This window comes from Phyllostomus hastatus, unplaced genomic scaffold, assembly GCF_019186645.2.
Source record: "Phyllostomus hastatus isolate PE091 unplaced genomic scaffold, TTU_PhHast_1.1 phas_scaffold_501, whole genome shotgun sequence".
In the NCBI taxonomy this organism is placed as follows: domain Eukaryota; kingdom Metazoa; phylum Chordata; class Mammalia; order Chiroptera; family Phyllostomidae; genus Phyllostomus; species Phyllostomus hastatus.
The window spans coordinates 69,186,449-69,204,501 of record NW_025334033.1 but is presented as its reverse complement, the minus strand read 5'-3'; the positions used below and the strand labels follow the sequence as shown (position 1 = coordinate 69,204,501).

Genomic DNA, 18,053 nt, shown 5'->3' with positions numbered 1-18,053 from the left:
GTCTGCCCACTGGGTTCTTCCATGCGGCAGACACGCAGCAGGAGCTTGTCAGGCATGCAAGTAATTGAGCTCAAGAACACACTGCCGCTCACCCCCCCCCCACCTCTGCCAAGTGCACTCCCTGGGACGTGGATGCGGGGCGGCCGGCGCACACCAGGCCTGGGCAGACGGCCGTAGGAACTCGCCGGAGCAAATCCGCAGCTCACCAGCGGCCAGAGATGCCAATGTCACCCCATCTGCCTTCGAACTGCTAGTCTCTCCTGAAGCTTAAGAGTCAGGCAGCAGTTCTGTGCGCGCCCACGGAGGAGCGGCAGCTCGGCACAGCCCGCACGCAGCCCCGCTCACCTCCCTCCTGGGAGTTCATGATGTTCAGGGCGAACAGCATGGCGTTGGAGAACGTGGTCGCCTCCTCCTTGCTGGCGAAGTTCAAGCCATAGACCTGGCGGGCGTCTCGCCACTGGTGGAAGGTCGGTGTCGCCTGATTGTACTTCAGCCCTTTCACGATTGAATAATTGATCACAACCTGGAGGGGGAAAGAAAGAGAAATACATCTGAATAAATAAAAGGTAAGTGAGCTGGAGGGAGCTGCCGTGGGGCAAGGATACCGCGTCCCCCGGGGCGACCACGGACCGGCAGAGGGGCGGGGTCACCAGGGGAAAGCGTGCCCAGGCGGCTTTTCAACACGGTCCGCGGAACACCGAGGGGGAAACGCTGGCGAAGGGGCGTGGCCACGACACCCTGCTAGCGGGCTGGGGCCCCGGACGGTGATTCCCGTGCACTGCTGCCTGCGCTGGGCTGTCGGGTGCAGGGAGGCCAGAGGGCAGCGATATGGACACTACCCAGAAGAGCTTCTGCCCGTGCCCTGCCCGTGTGGAAGGTGGGTCTGGGCTACCCTACAGCGAAGGGAGACGGGGGCAGTCCAGTGAGCAGAACGGGCTGCCAGTCAAAATCTCTCTGTCCGCTCACTGGCTCCCCTCCTTTGTCTGCTCCACTCAGAATGTGTGCGCTAGTGCAAGTCCACTGGGGGGGGGGGGGGCGGCTTCACCGAACACCTCGCCCCCGACACGCCTCCCCAGAGGTGACCGTGTCTCCGACCGTCGTCACCATCAGTTACTGCTGCCTATTTTTAAAATTTCCCCCATCACCATTTAGTCCCCCCGTACCCAGCCCCAGTGACCACACTGTTGTCCATGAGTCTCTTTCCTTTCTGATCAGCCCTCCCACCCCTTCGCTGTCGTCCTGCTCTCCACGGGTCTGTCTCTGTTTCGCTTCTCCGTTCAGCTTGTTCTTTAGATTCCACGCGCGAGTGAAATCACACGGCATTTGTCTCTCTCTGCCTGGCTTGTTTCACTGAGCCTCATGTTCTCCAGGTCCGTCCACACTGACGCAAAGGGTAAACTCTTCTTCTTTTTTATGGCTGAGTAGTATTCCGTTGTGTAAATGCCCCGTGGTTGTTTTATCCACTCGTCTACTGATGGACACCTGGGCTGCTTCCCTATCTTGACGATTATGAATAATGCTACAATGAACACAGGGGTGCTCACGTTCTTTCCAGTTAGTGCTTTGGTTTCCTTCGGACATACTCCCAGAAGGGGGGTCACTGGGTCAAAAGGCAGATCCTGCCTATTCCTGCATGACACAGAAATGGATTCCTATGGTGTGCACTCTTGTTCCTCTCACGCAACATAATGTCTATGTGATTCATCCACGTCGTTGCCTTTATAAGTGTTTAATCAGTTCAGATCGCCACATAACATTCCATCTTTTGATTTACCGCAAACACCCAACCCATTCTCCTGTCAACAAACATCTGTGTAGTCTCCAGGGGTCGGCTAGTACGAACAACAGTGTGAATGTTTCCGTGCGTGTCTTCCAGCAGGTGCAGGAGTGCGCTGAGTTTCGGTGAGGTCTGTCTACGCACTTCTCAGAGAGGCTCTGCCGACTTTCACTCCCCGGTGACATCAGCATCGTGGAGGTGTGAGAAGAACCCTCTGTACTTCCCCTCAAATTTACAAGTTGGACATTGATAGTCTCACGAAGGTTCATCTGCTCCACCCACAAACACACCCGAGGGACCCACGCGTCAGTGCATCTGAAGGGGGCGTACGGGAACAGGCGGGGGGTGTGGGACAGAAGGAAGGGCGGGCGGGGGCAGCGCCTGTGGCTGTAGTCCAGCGGCTGCCAGGGCCCCAGCTAACGCAGCAGCAGTGGAGGAGGCAGCTGCAGCCCCCACGCCACGCCCGACGGAAGGTGAGGGGGCGGAAGCAACGCCGGTGGTCCTGAGGCCAGCTCCCTCTCCCCGGCCAGGAGCAGCAGCAGCAGCAGAGAGGCACCCGACAGCACAGCGGCTCCTGGGGCTGTCGGCCCGTCAGGAACGGGAGTCAGTGCTGCCTCTCGGGAACCTGGCTCCTCCACACCTGCCGTGACAGCGGTGCCCCAAGACTGACGCGACCCGGGCGTAGGGGGCACGCTCACCACCTTGGTCACCCAGGAGTCAATTTCCACAATACCAGCGCCCCCACACGGTGACCTGGGAGGCCAAGTAGCAGGGTAAGAGAAAACAAAAGTTTGCTCTATAGCACCATCTGTTGGAAAACAAAAGAAAGACCTCTAGTAACCTACTGAACTGTTCAGATTAAAACGGCATCTAAACAAGAAGAGTGCACTATCTCGAATGTACAGAAAATGACAAGTCCCCAGAAACCAACCTCAAAGTCGTGGAAGACTGGGATGGAAATGACAGGGAATCCAAGACTGCAGCAAGGAAGAAACTCAACAAGGGACAAGAAAACTCAGAAAGGCAGTTCAATGCGTTTAGGAATACAATTAATGACAAGGAGTACTTGACCACAGAGATGGAAACTACAAAAAAAACCCAATCAAACAGAAATCCAGGAACTGAAGAGCTTGGTACATGAGACGAAGGATGCGTAGAGAGCCCTGGAGACCACAGAGCAGCCCGGACGGGAAGGAAGGCTCATGGGCGGGAAGACGAACACCTAGAAATGACTCGGGTGCAACAGAGAGAGAACTAAGAGTGAAGAAATGAAAGAACTCCATGAGAATGACCTGACCCCATCGGGAAGAGCCACACGACATGGGGTGTCCCAGAGGGGCAGAGACGTAGGCGGGAACAGAGAGCCTAATCAAAGCAATTTTTTATAAAAGATTTTATTTATTCATTTTTAGAGAGGGAAGGGAGGGAGAAAGAGAGAGAGAGAGAGAGAAACATCAATGTGCGGTTGCTGGGGGCCATGGCCTGCAACCCAGGCATGTGCCCTGACTGGGAATCGAACCTGCGATGCTTTGGTTTGCAGCCTGAGCTCAATCCACTGAGCTACGCCAGCCAGGGCTTCAAAGCAATATCTGATGAGAACTTCCCAAACCTAGGGAAGGAATCGGATGTTTAAGTATGAGATGCTAACAGAACAACTAATTATCTCAACACAGAAAGACCTCCTCTAAGTCACATTATAAATGGTCACAAGTTAATGATAAAGAAAGAATTCTCCAGGCAGCTGGGGGAAAAAGGACAGTAACCTCCAAAGGACACCCTGCTATTCTTATCGGATTTCTCAGCAGAAACCCTACAGGCCTGGAGAGAGTGCAGGGAAATATTAAAAATATGGAAAGTGAGAAACCGCCAGCCAAGAATACCGTACCCAGCACAGCGACCCTGTACGCACGAAGGAGAGACGCAGACTCTCCCGGACAAGCGAAAGCTGCGGGAACTTGCCGCCACAAGGCCCGCATCACAGGAAGCGCTCAGAGCAGCTCTTCTGCCCGGAGCGCAAGGACCGACGTGAACGGAACTCTGAGGGAGGGGACAGACAGGCAGAATCAGAACCTAAAGCTGAAAGGGAAAACAGGCATTAACAATGACTATAATGAAGTAAAAACAACCAAGTACAATAACTAAAAGTAACTACAGTTACTACAACTCGGTGGTACTTCTCGCACCATCATCCCCACGGGGTCACTCAGACATGAAAAGCGCCCCGTACACTGTGAAGGGATGAAGCGTGGACGATACCCCTATGTGGCCGTAACACGAGGAATCTCTGTCTGCCCCAGAATGTCTGACCTTGTAACCATACTGACGGTGAAACCGACCTGTGAAAATGGGTCTCTGCTCCTGAGGTCCATACAGGTTCTTATGAACTAGGTTTCCCGCCACTCCCACTGGTGCCTTGGCTTACTAAGAATCTCTTTCATGGCGCTGGCCAACACGCCCCATCCATCGGGGAGGGTCTCCGCCACACCCTGGGGACCCGTGTCTTGAATATGCAGTCCCAGTGGGAGGTGGTGTCAGTGACTCCTCTGTCACACTCCAGGGCTGCGAGTTAGGGTCAGTACGGCCCCTCCGAATCTGTCCCGGAGACCACGGAGGACTCCTGCCAGAGCCTCCCTGCCTGGGGAAAGTTCTCCTCCCCAGTGAGCCCCCACTCGTGCTTTCCTCTGCAGGAGGCTCCTGAGAACGGGACGCACGCCGGTCCCCCGGAACCCTGTTTTCCGGTCCTGTGCCCTTTCCAGCACACTGTGCCATCTTCCCAGTGGCCCCGGGAGGGCCACCAAGAGGCATGAAGGGGATGGAAAACTGGTCATAATAAAAGCAAGTGCTTAGGGAGCACCCACTATGACTCAGAAACTGCACTAGGTAATGGACCTATGTCAAAGGCATGGGGCCCCGGGGTGGTATGCCGTGCCAGCCCCCACCCATGGGTGTCACACAAATGTGTAAGGTGTTTTGGCTGTCACCGTAAGTGGGACTAAGGGTGCTGTGTCCCTCAGTGTGTGGTGCCGAGCGCCTCGCAAAGGCAGAGCCAGAACCCATGGACTGGAAGAACAGGAAAGAGCTTCTAGAAGGTTTTCAGAGAAACCTCATCGAGGGAAGGAGATGCCTCTCAAAGGTGCCGAGAGTTCCAGGTTAGGCAGACCGCCTTTCATCAGGGGCCCTGAAGGGGGGACTGTGGCCTCTGTCAGCCACAAGAATCTGAAACTCAATTTGGCCGAAGCAGAAACACCTTCAACCAGCAGCCCACTAAAAATACAGGCTCGAGTTTCTGTTCTCCCTTTTCTCATTGCGAACCCGCCGATTCTTGCAGGGAGCAGCTCACCTGCTGCTCAGCCTAGCCACGGCCTGACCCACAAAGGATGTCAGAGACGCTATTTATTTAGGTAGACTCTCCACAAATGCCGAAACTACGGGTCTGATGATTTCACTGCTAAAAATGTCCCTGTCAGCCTCTACGAGGAGAGCCGGAGGGACAGCAGTGAGGTGCGGACCCAGGTCGCTGTGGTCGGGCCACACAAACCCTTTCTCCACGTCACCGTGCTGGCCCCCGTCGCACCAGACCACTCCGTCTCGGTTACATGCGCGCGACCGTTCCTGCCGCAGGCGGTCCGGCCCTGGCTGGGCGGAGGTGCTCACGGGGCACCCATAGGCTGTCCCGTCTGACTCGTCCAGGACGTACCACAGGGACAGGGACGCTCCCGGACCCTTCGCACCACCTTGATGCTCCTTCCAAAGGGACACCGCGCGGGCGGATAAACCAAAATCTTCACGGTCCTGTTGCTCATGGACATGTAGGCCCAAAACAAAACCAAAGTATCTGTACAACATGTCCTTTCAAACCTGCCACACCTGTCGTTTTATCCCAACACAACAGTAACACAGTGAGGCATGCAGGGTGTGGGTCGCTGCCTGTACGTGGAAAGTGACATTCAGAAAAGACGGTTTGTCCAAGGTCTTGGACCTTGCTGCACGAGAACATGGAGTCAGAATTAAAAAAAAAAAATTTTTGTTAGGAGACTAAATGGTCATGGAAAAACATATACTAAAGATTAAATAAAAAAATAGAAAATGTGAATTAAAATTACATTAGAAGCAAATAAAAAACCTTTTTTATTTATTGATTAGAGAGAGAGAGATCGATCAATTTGTTGTTCTGCTTACTCACGCATTTATTTGGCTGATTCTGGCGTGTGCCCTGGCTGGAGATCAAACCTGTGACCTTGGGGTACAGGGATGACTGATGCGCCACCTGGCCCAACCTCCCGGCCAGGGCTGGTGTAAGAATTTGAACCCAGATCTTCTGACTCCGAAGCTCGACCTTATTTATTTATTTATTTTACCTCTTTTCACTACACACCGGTGTGCGTCAGTGCACGTGTGTGCGGGGCGCAGGCTCAGGGGCATCATCATCATCCGTGACGCTGGCACTCACCTGCTGGTCCTGCAGCTTGACGCCGACGACTCGGAAGGTGCTGCTGGCAGTGTTGTGGTAGATGTTGACCCGGCTGAACCCCTGCTGGCCAGGTTTGATCGGCCCCCACTTCTTGCTGGTGTCGTCGTAGACCATCACGGAAGCCCGGGCTTGGCAGATACTCTGTTCGCTGCGGAGCAAGAGAAAACTCAGGTGTCAGCAACGGGCACGAGGGCTGGGAGCCGGCTTTGCCCTTTCCTGAAATCAGAGGCCGATGGCTCTTTGACGCAAAGAAACTTTCTAACGGCCAGAGCTTCCAATTGCCTACGGAGGGGCTGCTGTGAGGTGATGAGGTTTTACTCTCCAGAGACCATGGGGAGCAGAGTTTTCTGTGCCAAGAAAAAAAATTTTTTTAAGACAGAGGGGAAGGGAGGAGTAGACAGGGAGAGAAACATCACTGTGTGGTTGCCTCTTGAGAGCCCCCACTGGGAACCTGGCCCACGACCCAGGCATGTGTCCTGACTGGGAATTGAACCAGCGACCTTTTGGTTTGCAGGCCGGTGCTCAATCTGCTGAGTTACACCAGCCAGGGCTCTGTGCCAAAAATTTTGATGGCTTGGAAAATACAGCTTTCCTTTCAGGGAAAAAGGCGCCTGAATGTGAAAGGAATTACAATTACAACTGGCCAATCGTCTACCATGTTGCAGGCCCTGTGTTAAATAAGGCAGTGCGTTAAAGCACGGAGGCCTCACAACTTAGGAAGGAGCCGCTATTGCCCTGATTTGCAGGTGGGAAATAGTGGCTTAGAGGCTTGGGACGATTTATGCAAATTCACACGGGTATTCAGTAATTATATTAGGATTTCCAACCAGTTCTGTATGGTTCTGGGGCACACAACATAGACAATATTCTTCACAACATCCAACCAAATGCTCAGTTTATGACACGGTGAGAGGGTACCCTCATACGAGCCACGAGACAGTAAAACGTCAGGTGTTCTTCTAAAGAACAGAGCCACACAGATCCAAATAAATAGATGGCTGCCCCTACTCTGCTGAAGACATTTACTGAAAACCGACTTCCCGTGCCCAGAGTGTGACGGAGAACCAGGGGAGAAGCACAAGACGCCCCCGGGGAGAGGAGACAGTCGCTGCGAAGACAGGGAGGGAGCCCGCCAGCCCCTTCCCTTACACAGAGGCCGAGCGGCCCTGAACGCCCCCCCACTGTCTCAGTCCGCGGCACGCCTGCACCCCCGGTTAAAACGATACATGTCTGTTACAGGCAGCTGCGCCGGCAACAGTGAGCAGTGACCGCCATCAGAAAGCGAGGCCACGCAAACACGGCGATCGGAACTAGAAACGGAGGTTACATTTAATTTAGTAGACGTTAAAGTGTGCACCGCAATGGACTGTCATGACAACAGACTGGGCTGTCAGAAGTGTCGCATTATGCTCCCCTTACCATATTTCAGGCAGGGATACACAATATTCTAAAAAGGTCCCATTCCCCAGTGCCAGTGGGTACTGGGTGGCAACTCAGTGGCTTTTAGGAGATGGGCCCTCGGTGACTTGGAAACCTCAACTCGGCCGACACGGTCAGCGCCCGCGTGCCCCAGAGGCTGAGCACCCCGGGACCCAGCTCTGCTCCCCAGTGGCGAGGGGTCCAGTACGCAGATTGTCATAACCACAACTCAGTGGACAGTGCACACATTAGCCTTTCTATCCGTCTCCCCTCACTTCCCTGCCCACGAACCCCTCTGCGCATCCCATGGCTGTGCGGCAGTGACTTCACCTGCCAGTGCTGGGGGTCACACCCACGTGGGGAGCCTACGCTGGGCCTCAGACTTGCCGCTGACCCCCAGCTCTGCCCTGGGCTTTCGGAGTCTGGGGTACACTTGTCATCGGGTGTCCAAGCCTTGTGCTGAGGGCTCTGTCTGCGGACAGATGCATCAGAAGCAAATCATAATGGCTTTTTGGGGGTGCAATCGTGCTGCGTTGGTTTTCCCACGGTTCAGAATGTGTTTAAGGGGAAATCGGTGGCGAGCAGAAGACACGTGGGCCTTCCCAGAAGAGAGCCGTACTACTGTTACTGGCAGGGGGGGGGAAGAAATCAACAGTTTGCTTCCTCTGCCTTTTGGAGGCTGAAACCACATCTGTTAAGTCTTTGAAGAGAATACGCTTAGGAGAGTTGCCCTTCTCCTTGCTTAAAGTCTCCTGGGCCCTGTCCTCACGAAGTCTGGTAGAAGCTAAACTGTGCCCAGAATCAGACAGACCTTGGTTTAAATCACAGCTTCATTCCAGTGCAAACTGACCAGACATCAAGCTCTGGGCTAAGCCGTGTCACTCACTGCCACCGACCCACTTAGCTTCCACGTGACGCTGGGCAAGCAGGTGTGTGCTCCAGACACCGTGCTGGGATGGGACAGGGCCTGGGACGCAGCCTGGGATCTAGGTCAGAGGCCTGCGGGCTGAAACCCCAGCTCCAGCCCATGCTGGCCAGCGGCCAGAGAAGCCCAGGAAGGCGCTGTGTGACCGGGCACTGCTCTCTCGAACCCCTGGGTGGCGCCACGGAAGCGGGCCTTTCGGACCTGGGAGAGAGCCTGCTGTGGAGCACGGGTGGCCTATGGGCTCAGCTGCCACGTCTCTGGATGGCCGGCCACCACATCTGCACAGAGGCCGGCCTTCGTCAGGTCGCTCTCTGCCAATGAGCGGACGGGGCAGGGTCACCAGGGCCGGCCACTCCCAGCCGACACGGGACTCTTCGATGGGGAGACCCTGGCTCAGCTGTCTCACCTGCCCGTGTGCCGTGGGCTGAGACGCTCCCTGCTCAGCCCTCCTTCCTGCCCTCTCGCCGTGCACAGCCGTCAGACCTGCACCCTGGCCTGGGGCCCGCCCTGCACAAGCTCCTGCTCCCTCCACCCTCCACGGAAGCCTGTGGGGTCTTGGTGTCTGCTTCCTGCAAGACCCAAGGTGACACACCCTGCTACAGTGCAGGTTCCCCCAGGGCGGTGGCACGCCTGCCGCATTCCCTGCCGTGACCCTGGAACCCGGCACGGAACGGGTGCCCGATGAACGCTCCCAGTAGAGTCTCAGAGCTGAAGAGGACCCCTGAGACAGCCAAATCCACTCTCGGGCCCAACGCTCCGTGCCTTCCCAGCAGCCCCAAGTGCACACCGCGGCTCTGCCGGCAGGGGAACTCACTGCCCTCCACGGCGGCGCGCTTTGTTGTGAAATGGTTCGGTTGTCAGGCAACCCCTCCCATTCTGTGGCATCCACTCCCTGCCCTCCAGGTCACTGAGGTGTTTTGGGTGGCCCATGACAGACCAGGGCACAACGGAAGGGGCATCCCGGTTCTTCCTTCCTTTATTCACACACGACAAGGCTACGCGCCCCCTTGCCCCCCGTCACTCTCCTCCAGCGAGTCCTGGTGTGCCACATGTTCCCAGCGTCTGGACCCTGCGACCGGGCACGACCGTCGCCTCCCAGTCTGATAACCACAGACGCCAGCAAGCGAAGAACACTTAGGGGTGCAGGGGTGGGGGTGTTGGCTGCTGCCCTGAGCGAGCTCACAGCTGCTCGGAAGCGGGGCAGATGATCACACACCCCACTCGGCCGGGGGGGGGGGGTGGGGGCCCAGGGGAGGCTTTCTGAAGAAAGTGCTGAGTGCCTGGAGGCGAAGAGCTTTCACGCAGGCGCGGGCGAATTCAGGAAGGGGATGTGGGATGCCGGGGGCGGGGGGCCTCCCCGGCGGCCGCGGTGGGAGGCAGGGCCAGGTGCTGTGCGGAGAACCGCACGTGACCTGGGGCATCTTGCACCCCCCCACACCTTTTAGGGGCGCGTGCCCCTAGTAGGTACTCAAGCACCAATAACCATTCTTCTTATTGTCATCACAGCCACGGGTTCCTTTTTCTGCTGTTGTTTTTAACATTCAGGTTCACGTTGAACTTGTGGTTAACCAAAAAACCTGTTTTTTCTTTTTACCCCGTGTGAACGGCGCTCGCCTGCCTCCGCGTACGTGAAGCCCACCGGTGGGACCGGAGCGCGGGAAAACACGCGTTTACTCCACTCCGGACTCGTCTTGCTCATGATCCCTTTGGGCTCCTGTCCTGCTTTGAATAAAGTCTTGACGGCTGTCCAGCTTCGACGCTGCCGCTCAGCTCCGAGCGAGCGGCCAGCTGCCTCTCGGCCAGTCCACGTGGCTAAGACGCAAACCGGGCCACGCGCACACACCCAAAGGCTGCAGAAGCTTCACCTGTCTAAGTCACGTGTCATGTGAGGAAAGGAAGTGCGAGACGCAAGTATTTTATTTTTAAAAAGACTATTTTTGAGTGGCTCAACTATTTTTTTAAGAACAGGAGCGTACACAATTCCTTTACTCACCTGAGGAGGCCTACTCCCGTGTCCTCCCCACGGGCGGCCCCACGCCACGGGCGCACGTGCAGGTGTGGCCTCAATGCTCTGCCCGCCTGGCTCGGAGGACCAGCGGGCCCCGGGGGGCTTCCGGGAAGAGCTAGAGCTGATCCTCAGGATACGACCAAAGCCGCCAGAAGATAGGTGGGGCCACTGGGAGACACGCACTGGGCCGGGCTGACCTCAGGCCCGTCAGGGAAGACGGGGGCTCCTCCAGCCCCAGGCCCCTTCTGCTCTCCTCGGAGAACTCACCGGGGCGCCCTGCTTCCCGGCACCGGCGTGTGCACCGGCCTGCCCCACTAGGCTGTGAGCTCCCGGCAGGCGGGGACCCTGGTTCCCCCGGTAGGCCCAGGCCTTGTACACTGCAGACCCTAACAACCGCTGAAGAGACGACTCTATGACTGTGACATACGCTTATGAGCGTGTGCCCACGGGGACACGCCTTTCAAACCCCCACCCCATTTCAGCAGCCCCCGAACAGACGCCTCTGTTACAGATCGCCGTCCGCATTTTCTGCCTCAGAAGGCCTGGGATCGGAGAGGCAGGAAACCGCAGCTCTCGGGGCGGGCCTACTGTGCGAAGCGAGGCCGCTGAGGCCCCCGGGGGTGTGGGGGGAGAGCCGGGCAGGCTGCTCGGGGCCTGCAGGGGGTGCGGCCCGCCCTCCTCTGCTCCTCTGGAGGGCCAGCCTGGGGGCCACACTCTTCGTTGCCCGGACCCCCCACTGCACGTGTGTCAAACTCACTCTCCCCGGAGGCCTCGTGGCTGACTTCGAAGGGCCAAGTGTCATTCTGGGACTGTATAAAGGTAACTGCTCCTTACCTAGGGGCAAGGAGCTTGGCGCTGCCGCTGGGCAGAAACCAGGCGCCGGGCCGGACTTGGCTCGAGGGCCCTGTGTTCGCCACCGGGGCCCTGCTGGATCGACGCCCCGTGGTCTCTCCCCAGCGCTGGCCCCCGTCCTCCTCTGCCCCACGCCCCGACCTGTGGCTCCCGCTGCTGGAACCACCCACCACTCTGTCTGGTCCCGTATCCCAGCAGGACCGGGACCCCGGGTCTGCCTGGGATGGAGGGGTTTCCTGGGAGGCCGGGCATTCGGTGCAAAACCAGGGTAGTCAGTCCCCAGCTAACCAGGGTGAGTGTCACCCTGCTGGGAGCTCCCGGGTCCCTCACCACCACAGCTGCCACAGGGTCCAGCGCCTCATGAACACCCTCTGCTGCGTGTCAGCTGCTACTGCGGGCTGTCCCCGCCCCCCCACCGACGGCTGCCCGCACACTTGCTTCCTCCTCCACTTCCTCACCACTCGCCCACCCTCCAGGTCCCCGCTGGCGCTGGCTTCTGTCCCTAATGTGCGCTTAGCTCCAGACCAAATCACCGACTTGCCACTTCCCGACTCCAACGGCGCTTGTCCGTTCTCCAGTCACCCCGCCTCTCTGACCGAATATCCCATACTGCTGCCCGTGTCTGCATCTTCACCGGTCTCTCCGGCTGGGCCCCGGCCCGCCCCTCCGCGGGCTCCCCGTCCCCCCCTCTCTCTGGCGGCTCCTTTCCGGCCTCCGTCACACGCTTCGGGGCGGCTCGCTGGCCGCGTCGGGGCTCTGAACGGGGGTCCACAGGCAGGCTTAAAGAGGGGTAAGCATCCCTGGAAATTGTGTATCCAAGTGAGCATACAAGTGTTCTCTCAAGTGGGACGTGACCATGTCCTCAACGAGTCTTGGCTCCAAAGCGCACTTGGAAACCACCTCAAATCTCCGTGTCCCGCAACGGGAGCTCCTCAGACTCCCTTCTCCCCGCACCGCAAGCATCAGGTAGGCAGTTTACTGAAGTGCAGCCCCTCGGCCCCCTCTCTGGGGGAGTCTGACTCAGTCAGTCACAGGTGAGGCCCGGGTCTCCGTATTTTAACACACAGGCCTGCTGGTTCTGATTTCAATGGCCCTCGGAGTAAACTGGAGAAACACTAACTTTTAAATCTGTCCATGGGCTCTTTCAGCCGTGGGGCAGGTCACGTGACCACCAACACACTGTCGCACCCCACAGGGATGACTGTGGTCGTGACCTGTCCCCTAAGCCGTGGAGCCCCACTTCCAACGGTGGGAAGCTTCCACCTGGATGCACCCCAGAGACCTCACAACGCAACGTGCCACAACCAGAAAGTGCTCTTTTCACCGTCCCCTTCTCCCCAGTCGGCCGCCAGAAAGCCAGCCCTCTCGGCCCCGCCCCCACGGCCAACTGTCAGCTGGCTGCTCCCTGGACAGCACTCGGGTGGGCTCCCTTCTCTCCCTCCGGGTCGCCCTATCCTACCTAGCCCGTGCCCTTTCTCACCCAGACCTCCACACTCGGCTTCCGGCTGTTCTTCCTGCCGCTGGGTTCGAGTCTCCCGCCCCCACCTCATCGCTGACCCTCGCCACTAGAAGACCTTCAGACGATGCAAACCTGACGGCACCTTTCCTCTCACTGGGAGCTCTGCCGCGCGCTAGCTACATGACCACCGACAATCGGTTCGCTCCTCTGCTCCTCAGTTTCCTTATCTGTATCTGATCTTTCCTTCTCCGTCCTTATCTTCTTCACGGGGTTGTGGGGCGAATGAGAAGGCTCGGGGTGCTACCCGGCACGCCACAGCATGGAAGAAGGCGTCACGGCTACTGCAGCTCCTTGGCAGGCAAGGGTGGCCTTCACAATCCGGTCCTCCCTCACCTGTTCACGGCTGACCCACAACCCCAGGCAGAGTCTGGGGGAAACACTCAGGGGTCCCCCACAGGCCCTGCTCTCTAAGGCCTCTTAGCTCTAGCTCATGCTGTTCCCTCTGCGTGGGATGCTTCTCCAGCCTAGCCTGCCCCTAATTCCTCCTCATCCGAAAGACTGAAACACATACTGCCTCCCCCAGGAAGCCTCCCTGGGAGCTCAGGCTGAGTTTGGTGGTCCTCTGAGCCCTGTAACCATATCCTCTGCCTCAGCACCTCAACAGCTGTCCCGGGACACTGCAGCCTCTGTCTGCTTTGGGCCCCTCTGCTGGGCACGGGCACCACAAGGACAGGAGCCACTTCCCCGAGACAGGCTCCCCCCGCGGGCTGATCGAAGGCCAGGGCCACAGTCGCCCGCCCACCTGTTTATCCCTGGAGTTCTGAAACAACGGGGCAGAGTCTTTGCGGGCCCCAGGGAGCCCCCGTCCTTGCTACCCTGGGACTGCCGCCATCTACACGCTGCCTGGTGCGGGTCGGGGGGGGGGGGGTCTGTCTACACAGCCCACCCAGCAGCCCGGTGCTGGGGCCGGGGCTGCCAGCAAAAGCAGCCTCCTGACATGTGGGCCAATCACGACGACTTCCTGGTGTTACTCAACACATCAAAGATGTTTCCTTTGCCCAATACGCTCTCTCCTGCCTTAGTCCACAGGTCTGTATCTCACCGTCTCGCAAAGCTCAGGTCGCGTGTCCCCGCCTTCAGAAAACGTGTCTCTTCACTGTCCTTCACTTAGTAACTCCCAAGGGGAAAGCACTATGCGAGGCTCCGGGAATGAACGTGACACGTCTCTGCCCTTAAGGACATTACCATCGAGCAGGAAAAACACTTACATAGAGGTTACGCAATAGTGCTATTGCAGAAAGAATACAGGGTTTGGGGGGAGGAATTCTCACTTGTAAAACAAGCTGATAGAACACGAGTATTTTCCTACACGAAGGCGCCCTGCACCCCGCCGGCACTGTCTGCGCGCCTAACCGGAGTGTGTCTGTGCCCCGGGCCCCACGCCGAGGCCCCGCGAGCCTCTGGTCACTCTGCAGCCTTCGTGGTAGCTGCGCAGAGCGTGTCTTCCTCCTGAGACCACGAGCCTCCTGAGGGCAGGCCCAGGCCTGATCGCCGGGCCCCCTCCGCGCCCTCCTGGGTGCGGCTTGTACTGCCACCAGAGCAGGCACGGCCTGGCGGCGGCCGAGACGACGAGCACGTGAGAGAGGGGACAGCGCGAGGCCAGAGAGAAGTGACTATAAATACATGTTCTCAAAGCCAAGTGGAACGGAGCCAGACTCCCATGCAGTCTGTGGAGTCTGACTTGTTTACTTTCAACATACAAACCACGAGGGTGAACTGGAAAAGTAGGCTAGGATCGGAGCAGCCAGCGCCCAGGGCGCAGGCTCCGGACAGCTGTCCGGGCCCTGGTGCAGGGCGAGCTCGCGCTGACCTCCAGGGCCAACGCCGGACGCAGCAGGGGGCAGCGGCCCGGTCCTCCCCTTGGCTCAAAACCGCCATCGCGAGGTGGTGGCCACCTCTTCCCTGCCTCACGTTAAGTGGCTTGTCCAGTCGCCCAGGCTGGGAGACACCACTGGCCGGGACCCCGCCTTCCTTGTCCTTCCCCTGGAGGCCTCAGTCGCCGCGTCCCCTCCGCTCCCAAGCCCCCTCAGCCCGTCACGCCACTCCCCAGGTCCCCAGCCCCAGAGCGCAGGCCCTCTCCCCCATCCCCCTCCCGGCGACAAGGCTGCCCTCCATCTTGTCCTCTGAGCTCCCTTCCAGCACTTTTCTGTTGGCTCTTGTGACGGCGCCAGCTTGGTTCTTGCCCCTTGCTGACCACCGTTCCCCTAGGGGACAGGGTCCAGGGGCCCAGGAGACACACCGTCAGCCATGGGGACAGTGTGGGGAGGGAAGGGAGCCCTGCCGGGCCTGTCACCCGCTGCCCACGGGCCCCAGGGAGCGCAGTGCGACTGTGTGCAGTGCAATGAGGGACGGTCTTTCTCGGCCAGTTAGTGTTTAAGTAACCGCTGGAGCTCGAGGAAGACGGAGGGACACAGAGTGCAGGTCACCGACCCCGATTAGCGCCCGGGCCGCCGCCGCGAACGAGCGAGGTGCTGGCGCAGTCACAGCCCGTCCGCGTGAGGCGAGACTCCGGTGGAGTCGGTCGGAGGCGTCTCTGGAGCCCGCTGGCGGGGCTGTCATGCCGGGCCGCGGCGTCCCGTCCACCGTCCACCGGAGGGGCAGCTCCCGCGCCAGGACTCCGCCCCGCCCTGCCCTGCGCACAGACCGCGCCCCCCCGCCCCCCAGCCTCTCCTCCTGTGTCTGTCACCCCCCGGGACAGGTTTGCACCCCGCCGCAAAGGCGCTGCTTAGCTTCTCTCCACGCCACCGGGGCACTTGCCGGTGCACCGAGGGCCTGCTGGCTCTCTCCCCCTCCACGGGGCAGTGTGTTTTGGGTTCGTTTGTTTTAAAAACATCGTTCATCTCTGTAGCCCCAGTAACTGCGACCCGGGGGACTCTCCACAATGACTGTATCTTTGAACAAACACTTGCTTTTGACTTTGCCTAGTTTTGCCAGGTGTCATATTTCTCAGCTGTCAAGAATTCTCTGGGGTCGGGAGAGACCACGGCTCACCCGAGATCTGGCCACTCGTGTTTTTTCTCTCTTCCTGCATTGGTTTAAAAAATAAACCAAGACAACACCCCATTGACGGAGCACCAACGACACACGAAATCTATCCCTGTGCCCAGTCCTCCTACAAAACCCAACCTTCTCCTGAACAGAAGGCGTGGTCCCCGCCGAGGGCCGGACCCGCAGGTGTGTGCCGAGCTGGGCGCGCGGGGAAGGGCACGTTCCGGCGGAGGGAGGGGCCTGTTCCGGCGGAGGGAGGGGTCTATTCCGGAGGAGGGAGGGGCCTGTCCCGGCGGAGGGAGGGGCCTGTTCCAGCGGAGCCAGCAGGGTCTGCACAGGCTCCAGGAGGAGAGGAGAGCGCAGCGCCCTCCGCCATCCCCCCGGGCCTCCCGCGTCCCCAAGGCCCAGACCCTGGGAATGTAAAGACCCACCCCATGGGTGTCATCATCAGGTCTCAGTCCAGGGACAGAGGCAGAGACCAGGCGTCACGATGGCCTTGTCGGCGCTGGGGACGACTTGGAAGCAGTTGTTTTGGGTGGAGGAGACAGGCCCGGGGAGGAGCAGGTCTCCCGGTGCCCCAGGCCGATGCACGAAGGCCCAGATTAGGTCTCACTCCCCGCTGTGCAGTAGGGGCTTTCCGCTGCGCTTCGTGAAGAATTTTTACTGCCTGTGACATCGCTTCTAATGTCACTGTTCTCAGAACCGTTTGAGAGTAAGCTGCAGATGTCGCAGATGTCACACTTCACTCCTGAGGTGTTCGGCCTACATTCTTTAAAGTAATGACATTCTAACATGGAGCTTAAATTCCGATACTGCACCTAAGAAAATTAATAATTTACCCAATTTCCCCCAGAATGTTTTAATTTTTGTGGGTCCAGGATCCATCCACACATTACACTTGGGTTGTCGACTTGCTCTGTGTGAAGCTGGAATGTTGGGGCGTTTTTTTTGTTTGTTGCTGACACTGAATTTTGTGTGTGATGAGTTTAGGCCACTCCCCTTGCAGGCCCTCCCCATTCTGGCCTGTCCCCCTGTCCGTGACTGAATTCACAGTAAACCGGGAGAACCGACACGAGGGACAGCGGGGACGCACTGCGTCACACCCCGCCAGGCGGCACCCAGAGCTGGCTGCCTTCCCTCGGAGGGGCGCGGCGGGGCGAGGGCGCAACCCCCCGGTCTCTCCAGTGGAAAAGGGCCTTCTCCTCGGCAACTTGTGAACCATCCACAGGGTGACCCCCCACCCGCCGCCCCCTGATGGCAAGAGGCTCAAGATAGGTTTAATGTCACGCTCTAAACTTAAGATGTTTATTCTGAAGTGTTTTATGCCCGTGAGAGGGTCCCTCTGATGCCCTCTGGTGCCACCCCTCCGTCTGGGACACACGATGTTGCCTCACAGTGTGGTTTGGCTCGACAGAAGGCCCTACATCCTCTTCTCGGGTCCCAGGGCCCGCCCCGCCCCCCACCGTGGGAGCCGACCTCAAGGCTGTGCTTTTGGCAGCGCAGGCACAGCCTGGAGCGCTCGCGGCGGTGGTGCACAGGACATCTCTGCGGCCTCTGCACACCCTGAAAAAGGGGGTGCCGAAAGCTCCCATTTGTGCCCGTGACGTCTGTCCATGCTCACCGTACTCGACATTAAAGCTGAGAACTTTTTTATAACACAAGCACGCATTTCACTATTTGCCACGGTGACAACGCCAACACACGCCACGCAGCCTCTGGGAAATCCCAGGGCGCACTCGTGAGACCAGAGCGAGAAGGGCGAACACTGCCTCGGTATTGCTACAGACGGAGCTCTGACCCGCAGACCCCCGGCAGGGCCGGGGCTGCCCGACCGCATTAACTGAGAACGGCCGCATCACGGCAGTGAAGACGGGGCGCGAGTCAGACCCGCACACGACGACAACGCCGCCGTGCGGGGACCCAGACGGCGGCGTGCGAGCCCGCCTGCCCCACTGCCGTGAGCGCTAGAGCGAGAGGAGGGCTCCTGGAGCTGAAGGAAGAACACGTTCAGTGGCGAGCCGGGACCCTTTCCTTCCGTCCGCCCTGGTCGGGAGGGCTGGGCGGGAGGGTCGGACGGCTGCATCGCGTGCAGTC

At 58.7% G+C, this 18,053-nt stretch overlaps 1 protein-coding gene across 4 annotated transcripts in view; it reads right to left on the bottom strand.

Annotated features, from left to right (window-relative positions):
- The window catches only part of EVL (Enah/Vasp-like), a 116,361-nt gene that overhangs the window by 31,700 nt on the left and 66,608 nt on the right, over nucleotides 1-18,053 (bottom strand). For all 4 annotated transcript variants that reach the window (XM_045821937.1, XM_045821938.1, XM_045821934.1 and 1 more), the window contains exons 2-3: nucleotides 6,228-6,396; nucleotides 346-523 (exon numbers count right to left, since the gene is read on the bottom strand). In XM_045821937.1, coding sequence (XP_045677893.1) covers nucleotides 346-523; nucleotides 6,228-6,396 — 347 coding nt within the window. The remainder of the gene's footprint in view (nucleotides 1-345; nucleotides 524-6,227; nucleotides 6,397-18,053) is intronic.